General features: G+C 38.1%; 1 protein-coding gene across 2 annotated transcripts in view; it reads right to left on the reverse strand.

Annotated features, from left to right (window-relative positions):
* The window catches only part of B3GALNT2 (beta-1,3-N-acetylgalactosaminyltransferase 2), a 33,368-nt gene that overhangs the window by 7,597 nt on the left and 16,219 nt on the right, over positions 1-9,552 (reverse strand). Inside the window, exons 2-7 of one of the 2 annotated variants that reach the window (XM_027901324.1) lie at positions 8,854-9,001; positions 7,487-7,587; positions 6,220-6,413; positions 5,081-5,176; positions 1,953-2,063; positions 1,115-1,196 (exon numbers count right to left, since the gene is read on the reverse strand). In XM_027901324.1, the coding sequence (XP_027757125.1) occupies positions 1,115-1,196; positions 1,953-2,063; positions 5,081-5,176; positions 6,220-6,413; positions 7,487-7,587; positions 8,854-9,001 (732 nt within the window). The remainder of the gene's footprint in view (positions 1-1,114; positions 1,197-1,952; positions 2,064-5,080; positions 5,177-6,219; positions 6,414-7,486; positions 7,588-8,853; positions 9,002-9,552) is intronic. The other variant, XM_027901325.1, reaches the window with a different exon arrangement.

A 9,552-nucleotide genomic window follows, 5' to 3' on the forward strand; every position in this document is an offset into this window, starting at 1 on the left:
AAAGTTGCAGAACAAGAAAAAACTGTATTTTTGTATAAGGTCTTGCACAGAAAGTTTCAAGTAAAAAAGTATTCTATTCCTTTTCAGTAATAAAACCATTTAACTTTTTAAAGTTCTTTAACATAAGAAGTGGTCAGGGATTTAAGTATTACTTTTACCAGTAGAGTAAAAAGGCTACTGTTATACACTTACTTGTATTACACAATATTACAATGTTAATTATATACTTAATTACTCCTAAGTGTATGTTTCTAGCATTACAAAACCCCAAAACAACAAACCAACCAACCAATCAAAAATCCTATGCTAAATATAATCAAATAGGCATTGCTTTGACGTAGCACAGATGGTCCCTGCTGAACCAAATCTCATAACTGACTGCAGGTTAAAGCTAGAAAAATATTGCAGGTAAGGAGATAGTCTGTGGTACTGAAGAACTGTTTGACAAACAGGACGGAAGGCCTTTAGCACACACCTCAATTTAGGCTCCTACACAGATGACAGGACAACAGGACTGCCCAATTATATTATATCTGTGAGGCCTAGCTATAAAAACACAGGAATAGCACTCTGAAAGTCACTGCTGATGTTGGGTATGATGGACTGGTAAGAACACATCAGTAACTGCTAGACCTTAGACGTGAGGCAGGGCTCCTATAGAGTCTCTGGGCATTCTGCTGAAATAGGTGTAAAACAGCAACAAGGGATGGAAAAGCTGGCTTTGTTAGGTAGTCATTGTTTGTCGATATTAAACATCATGACACAGTATCTCTAACAGCAGCAGCACTTGAAAAAAATGCGCAAAATATCAGGGAAGGATTTCATAGCCCAACATTTTTTAACTTAATTTTGGATAACAAAAAACAAGAAGTCTAGATAAAAAGACAAAGGGATGCAAGTCAAATTGAGTCACTGACAAAAGGCAAGCAAAGAAACCATATCAGGACATTGACCTTAAGCATAAAAAACCCAGAAATAAATTAATTGTACTTACTAAAAGAAAACATAGGGTGACTAAGTTCGCAGAGACAGCACAAACTATACCTTAGAAATGTAATTTAAATTAATTGTTCTATCATAACGTCAAATGTGATGCTACATTTTGCAGACTTACCTTGAATAGTGTAGATAAAACCACCTGCTATTCCCTCTACACCTTCTGTGAGTTCATGTGGCAGTGACCCTTCCCCTGCCTGCTAGGAACAGATTATTGGAAAGAAGGAGATTAGTTCATCTCTCACTACTGATGTGTTTTTCCCTATGTTTTTAAGGTGTGGAGTTTTCTGGCAACTGGGAATGAAATTAAATGAAAGCTCTTCTGGTTTAGGTGTCTGCACAATCATAAAATCATAGAATATCCTGAGATGGAAGGGACCCCCAAGGATCACCGAAGTCCAGTTCCTGGTCCTGCACAGGACCACTCCAAGAATCACACCATGTGCCATGAAAGACTAAGATTAAGATTTTTAACTGTATAGTTTTGTGGCATTTTTTTGTTTTACCTAAAACGAGTGGAACCTGAAACTTCCAGAAAACTAGTTTTGAAGTTGACAGCAAAATGTAAAGTTATTCTGGCTAAATTACAATGGCACAGCATGTTTAGGCAAGCAACATTGACAGGAAAAGAAACACACTGCCAAAAAAAACCTCAACTAGACTTAATTCCATCAATTGGGATTTTAGCACAGAATTTTTGACCCACATTTTGTCATCTCTGATACTGCTTCACACCCGAGAAAGACAATAAGGTGAGATTTACTCCCTCCAAAACAAAAGAAAATGCCACTTACAAGCATAATTTTTTGCTAGAAGGCAAACTTCCCCTCTGAGACAACAGGAAAACTATTGAACTAATGATTTACACAAAGAAACACAGAAAAGTAAAATGCTAAATACTCAAGGCTTATAGGAAAAACAGAAGCATGGTGGAAAGGGAAGGTGAAGGGACTCACTGTAATGACTCTGAAAACACCTCCTCCATCGTTCACCATCACTTTATGAAGGTTTCTTGAAACCAGGCCTTGAAGATCCTGGCTCTCCCACACAATGGTACCTTCAAAACTCTGGTAAAAGAGCAAAACACCATTTTGCAGGTATTCAAAGACTTCAAAGAATGAAAATCAAACAGTTTGGGTCTTTTTAATTTTAAAATAGTCAACTTCACAGAAGATTTAGCTTGAATGCATGACACTAATGTTTTACTTACACTTCAATAAGAAAAAAGTTACTCATAAAAGAAACTCAGTAACATATAATGCTCTGAAGACTAATCATGAATCTCTGTATTATGAACATTACGCTTTTAACAGAAGCCTAATGTAAAAAGCTTTGGCTTTCTAAAATCATCAAGATTGCATTTAAAAGTCACCTAATGAATTTTTAAAAATCAAATATAAAATCCTGCATTCCAAAGAGAATATGTTAAAGCAGATTTGGAAGTAAGTGCAGCTTTTTAGTTATCTGCTAAACAGAGATCAGAGACTCATTCCTGACACCAGCAAAACTCAAAGGAAAATACAGCCACCTTTATCCTAGTAAAGGTGTCACAAGCTACTGTAGGAGAGTCACAGAACTCTGACCTCACATCTTTGCTGATAAGGAAGAAAAAGATAAGTGAATATCTTTAAAATTTTCTGTCAAATTAAGCTGTGTCACTCCATGGTTTATATATATATTTGTGTGTATATGTGTGTGTGTAAATTCTTGCATTTAAATGTACTGCATTTCATCTTTAAAGTGAAGACCCCTGAGAACATGCCAAAGAACAGGTGGTATGTTGAACAGGTAGGAGTACTGGTAGCATTATACTTTTTTATATTTTTAAACAAATTTCACCCTTATGACAAAGGAGTAAAGAGTAGTTGTAGGGTTATTATACTCCTGATTGCCAGATGAGCACATTCCGTTTCATCTCTCCCAGTTTCATAGGCAACACACTGATAGTTATTATGGGCCTTGAAAGAGAGAAAGAAGTTGTTCATAGATGCATCTCTGTTGTTGTAGGAAGTCTGTTTACCTGTACTAACCTCTCATCTCTTCTCATTTTGGTTTTCTTGTACACTAGAAAGCTTCTCCAGAAATCCTCCAATTATTGACACACTGTTAAGGTCTAGGTTAGAGTTCAGCTTAATTCTTTGCTTTCCTCTAGAAGTAGGTCTTAACATCTGCAGCAGTCTCAGTATTTAATGACAGCTGTGTATTTCAGAAGTCTCTCATCTATTTTTTATAATGCCAGCTTTATAACCTAATAATAGAGCTAGCCAGTGTTTATCAAGCCTGACTTGCATGCTCAATACCTTCCCCTTGTTTGTTTAATTATCTCTCAGTTATCAAAACAAATGGACCATTATTAAAGAGTTTTTTTAGCGGCAGGACCTCTGAACACCCTGCACAGTAAAACCTACATGCTCGATGTCTCTGTTTGCAGTGACTGTCATTTCCCATTCCCATGTTTTTAGCTACAGGGACTGAGATCTAATTACTCTTCTGTGCCTTGTTTACAGACACAACCTTTGGTAAGTTGCTAGTGAATAGGAAAGTCCTTTCACGCCTCAGCAACCAGAAACATTAAAATTCTCAGCACTGACTCTTCCTGATACTGACTTCAAATATGTACCAAGAGTCTTACTCAGTTATTACCAGTGAACCTCAGTGCAAGGTGTCCTAAAGCTGCAAACTATCATTATTCTCCAGGTTGAGAGACTTGTAAGCAAATGTTCTAATTACTTTAGCCTTCAGCTATTCTTACTCTAAGCCTCTTAATGAAAGCTGAGGCCTGAAAATGCTTAAAGCAAAAACATTAGTGGCACACCTGAGACTACATTATCTGTTTTTCCCCATTTAAATTCCAGCCTTGTTGCTGCCAGAGTGCAGTGGCATTTGCAGTGAATACCGAACAGCTGTACTCACATAATGCAGCCCTGCCAAACTCCTTTCCTAATGTTAAACAGTGCTGTGGTTTTTGTTCCTCTAACTACTCCCCATCAGTAACACAGAGTATGCCTAGTACAGAGTCCCATTTTCATGCAAGCGGCCTGTGGCTTTTTGACAAAATAAGCGCATTGCTAAGACTTGGCTGTAAGAGCCCCTGTGTGAGTTTTAGTTATCTGCTAGTGGTTCTGCTCTTCTGTGCTTTCAGTCATTCCAAAGCTGAATGATCGATTCTGTCTTTCACAATCTGGCCTGCCAGATGCTTATTCGAATGCTGCATTTCCCTTCCTTTCCCCAAGACGAGCAGAAAGAGCAGCACTTCAGCTGGAAGATGAATTAAGCTCTTCAGCAATCTGTACAATCCATTACTACTTCAAGGTGGAAAGGCAGAGAATAGATACTGCCTCAGAAACCATCTTAAGACAATCAAACAGCTTACTAAATTTACTGCTCACAAACAAGTAGATAGGAACACGTAGGCATTCCCATCTCCTCTGAATCACCGTGTATGGTTCAGCACCCTGAGTATCACAGGAGACTACACGCTGTGCATAAGCCCCATTAATCTACATTACAAACATCATGTTATCCTGTAAGCATTCAGCACATGACACATATCAGATTAAGGAAGCCCACACAAAGAAATATATGAATACTAATACCCTCTCTCCAAAGGAAACACTTCCCATCTGTCTCTCAGGAAAAATGCAATCATTTATAGCAAAATTACAACTGTCTAGAATTTTAGTATCTCAGAACGAAGTCTTACAGGGAAAAGGCTCACAGGATATACTACCAAATTGCTGGGTAACTAATACACTTTTTTAAAAAGTAAAATAAACCCTTAATCATTTCAGTATGAAATTAGATTGTCAAAACATATACACAAAGTACTGCAAGTCGTCTGCTCACCTGAAAAGTCTCCTGCCAGCATAAAAACTTGCATAGTATTTAGTTAGCACTGTCTAAGATGATAAACCAATCAATCAGCTCCAGATTCCCCTTAAAATGAACAGGTTTCCAAATGCATTCATTCTTGTGGAGCCAGGGGAATAAATCAGGGAATAAACTGGTCCAAATTGCCAGTTTTATCAGTCAGTCTGTCCAGATGACTTAAAAGAACTGCAGGCAATTCTGATACTGCACATACCTCTGGCAAAATAAACTGCTCTACTGGCTTGTACCACAATCGGTTCACTTGCACTCCACAGCTTGGTGGACTAAAGCGAGCACTGAAGATCGCTTCCTGTGAACAACAGAAAAAAAAAAAAACAAAATAAAAAACCTCCAAACACCCATTAAAAGTGTTACTATATTACACAGGCCATCAAATGGCTCTTAGGCAATAACAAATTACATAAAGATGCTCCATTGCCAAATTCCTGATCTTCAGAAAACAGTCTTCAAGCTCTCTTATGTTACTAATTTTTCTCCTTTACTGGAAGTAAAAAGCTAATGCAGATAAAATTATTAGACTTTGAACATTTAGAATTCTACCATTTAGCAAACATAAACCAGATTACAGTGTAATTTTATTTTTATTATAGCCATTATAAACGAAATTCTTTGGAAGTTCGTCATATAAGTCATACTTAAAATTCTCCCTACTGTAGCACAGCCAGAAGTCTTGAAATTCACCTATTAACTTATTGGTAATGCAATATATCAAATGCAACAATCATACTTAATGATTTTTTTCCCTCCAGGTTAGCACTAAGCTATTCTATCAAACCCACAACAGCTTGGGTGTGGGGAAAATGATCAGTGAAGCTTGATTATTACCTGTAAATAATATCAGCTTCTAGAGATCTTCAAGTGTCTTGCCAGAAGACAGGCAAGAAAAAATTATAGCTGTCCTGCATCTCTCTGCTTGAAGGCACCAAATGTATATTTCTGCACATGTGTTTTAAATATACTCAACAGTTTATTTTTTATTCCGTACTATATATCAATACTTTAGAACCTCAAATACAATCAAAAAATTGTGCACTGGAAAGACATGTAAGTGCTCTTTCATAAGAGCATTTAGATTAACTCATAGCCCTTTTTGAATTCCATCTTTTCCTCATCCAGGATGTGTCTCTGCATGTGTGTATATATATACACATATACATGAATGAAATAAGAATTTACAATGCAACAGAACAAAAATGTGATTTATATGCTTGTCAGTTAAGTACTTCTCTTCTAAATCACCAACCCAGCATGTCACTTTCTGTAAAAACTAAATCCACAATAAAGAGACAACACGCTTTAATCCACTTTCAAAAGATTACTACAATACTCTACCTCATGTTCCGCCTGGTACAGTTTTACAGTGATGTTCCTCTGGAATCCCACCCCATCAGCCTCATAAAATACCCCAAGACTGGTAATGACAATGGGGTAAAGTACACGAAAATTCACACTGACAATTCTGTCTTCAGATAGCACAGAAGGTACATCCTCAGGGAGACTGAATGCCTCGATTTCCTGATTCAAAACTGTGTGAAAAAGGAAGGACAGAGAGAAGATGAGAAGACTTCTTAGTTTCTGAACTGGATACACACAAAGCACACTGGATATATGCAAAGCATTCTGATTAATTAGCACAGCTCACGAGCGCACAATGTTAATCAAACACTGGAGTAAAAGAAAACACAATAGGCTGCAGACTGCAGCAAGGAGAAATTCAGTGATACAGCAATCTGCAGGTTAACAGCAATTGCAACTCAGTGCCTACATATCCACAGGGAAAAGATTAGAAACACAATAAATCCACTGAGTGAGGGCGAAAAATTATATTGGACTGCATGAATACCTGTATATTAGCATATTAAAATAATTATTCTTTCCATCAAAACAGCATACACCTCCATTCAGCTACTTGCCTTTTGGCATTATTGCCTCCCTAAGCCCTGAGGTATTATTTATACTTGGGAGCAGCGTATGTTACCAAAGAGAAAGCAACAGAAGTTGCATTTCGTGTTCAGTCACTGCTCAAGTGCCAAGCAGTCCTTAGTTAACTTGTAATTAAAGAGCAAAAATTAAATAGAAAATAGAAGGTGACAGGAAGAATTTACAATTTTAGTTAGGAATTCTGGTATGGCAGCATTTAATCTTTTTCCCCATAGTACAGTTCTTAGTTTTTCTCTCTCTAAAGTGGAATCTGAAAAATCTATCATTCAGACTTGCTTGGAATTCACGTTGCCACCACAGAAGTCCATCTGACACTCTTGTGTCACCTTGCTACTTCCTTCACATTTGACACTACACTGGGTCATTCTGGCTCTCTCCAACTTCACTGACATATGGATCAAGTACAGATGTATGTTATACGGGAGAGACTGTCCCCTGACATAAGGAAAATGCAAATCCATTAGAAGTCAATGACCACCCCTGCACATACCCCAAAATCTCTCCCTTTCCTGCCTGCACATGGTACTTACAGGAAGGTCATGCAACTGTAAAGACAGCAAGTTCTAGGCAGCATTTGTTTTCATGACTGGCTAAGCTTAACTCCCCAAACTACTCTCAGAATTCAGATCATAGAATTTTTAAAAGTTAACTTCTATACCTGGGTTACTGATGTTCAGAAGTTTGCAGGAGTAGGGGTCTTCTCTGTCCTTCACTGGCACAGCACAACCATGCGCACCTATTATAAACTTCACAAGGACACTAAAATAATTTGGTTTTATTAACACCAGTTCTCTTCCCTCCTCCCTCCATCTTCAATCACCTTATTTTATCACAACAACCTGTATTTCACAGGGTTAAGGCTTTGCTTAAAAATCAGCAATGGCAGTCTGTACGTAGAGCAATCATGTGAATCCTCTCATTTGAGCTCAATTCCAAACCCACATTAACATTTACATCTCATTATGAGGATGCAGGAAGATTGGCAGCTAGGAGTGAGATTCAAGGCAGCCAGCACACTAAACAGAAAAAGTACCTAAGGTAACACTGAAGGATCCTGAAGACCTGACTTTCCCAGCCTGGCTTTGTTACTTAATTCAAGATTGTTTAAATTCTCTACATTCAAAAGGCAGTGAAAAAAATAAGAAGAAAAAAAAAGACATGTAGCATAAAAGGAAGAACAAAGACTCTAGACTATCTGTTACAAAGAAATGTTTCAACTTGGGGTTGTAGCAAAACAAGAGGTTCCTCTTTCCAGCCCCAATCGTGGTTGTTCCACAGTCAGCAGACAAGAGAACCCACCTTAAGCTAGCTCTTGACCTAGCAGCTAAATGCCCTCCCAGAACTCCATATAAGCTACAAAAGGTCACATTTTTAGATGACTGAAGTAGCTATGCTTCACTCCAGACTGCACGCTGACACCAAATCTGTGAACAGTGAAGCGCTTTCGGTGCAAGGTGTGAGGCCTATGAGGATGGACACGTTTCCAGGAATGAACTGCAGCAGAACTTCTCAGCAAAACCAGACCTGTCTGTAGACAGACAGATCTGTGCAAGCAGTCAGGAAGGGTCACTCACACTGCAGCAGTTTGGTGCACCTGGTTCAGGGGGACATGAACCTGAACTTTACAGCTGAGGGTGTTGTAAGAGTTTTTTGTGTTTCTCGCACCAAATGCGATCCTGCCCACTTTCAAGTATCCTGGATTACTAAGCATTTCAAGTTGCATACCATACAAAGCATACATTGCAACACAAAGAAGAGAAAGGCTTACATTATACATCATTAATGAACAATGGTGACTAACTGCAAAAATTAACAGCAGTGCAAAAAAAATAGTTACAGCCCAAGACAAGAAGTATTCTTATATATTGCTAAACAGATTAAAAAAAAAAAAATCTATCAGATGCTCAAAAATAGAGGGGAAAACAAAAAAGAAACACTTTAAAAAAATTATAAATCAAGATATTTCAGCATTACAGTCCTCACCCCCTTGCCCCAAGACCCAAATTACAAAACACTAGAGATTACCGTTGGCTCAGTGCAGGATGTTGTTTCAGGTGCTTGAACCAAGTGTTCCTTATAACACTGCGTAGTTCATGATTGTGTCGAGCGGACAAAACACCTACAATAACATCGTAATGTTTCAGCTTCCACTGAGGAAATAAGGACAGTGGACCTAGAAAGACAAAGTGACAAAGATTTATTTCACGCACACACAATCCTGAGTTGCAAGCAAGAATCAAAATTCCAGCCTTCCACTACTTAAAGGGGGCTTACAAAAAGGAGAGAGAGCAACTTTTTACATGAGCATATGGTAACAGGATGAGGGGAAATGGATTTAAACTAAAACAGGGAAGATTTACATTAGATGTTAGGAAGAAATTCTTTACTCAGAGGGTGGTGAGACATTGGCACAATTTGCTCAGAGAAGTTGTGGCTTCCCCATCCCTGAAAGTGTTCAAGGCCAGGTTAAATGGGGCTTTGAGCAACCTGGACTAGTGGAAGGTGTCCCTGCCCACGGCAGGGGATTTGGAACTAGATTATCTTTATGGTCCTTTCCGACCCAAATCATTCTGTAATTGCGTGATTCTGTGATTTAAATGCATCTCAAAAGCAAGAGAACTGAAATACTAAAAACAAGCAACAGAATTACTACTGCATTCTTAATTCAGAATCAGGGAAATGTTTTCAACATGCCAAAGCCTTCAACAACATATCTATTTTCCC

This window comes from Empidonax traillii, unplaced genomic scaffold (assembly GCF_003031625.1).
Source record: "Empidonax traillii isolate 1590-97213 ecotype Southwest subspecies unplaced genomic scaffold, ASM303162v1 scaffold773:size403244, whole genome shotgun sequence".
NCBI classification, from domain to species: Eukaryota; Metazoa; Chordata; class Aves; order Passeriformes; family Tyrannidae; genus Empidonax; species Empidonax traillii.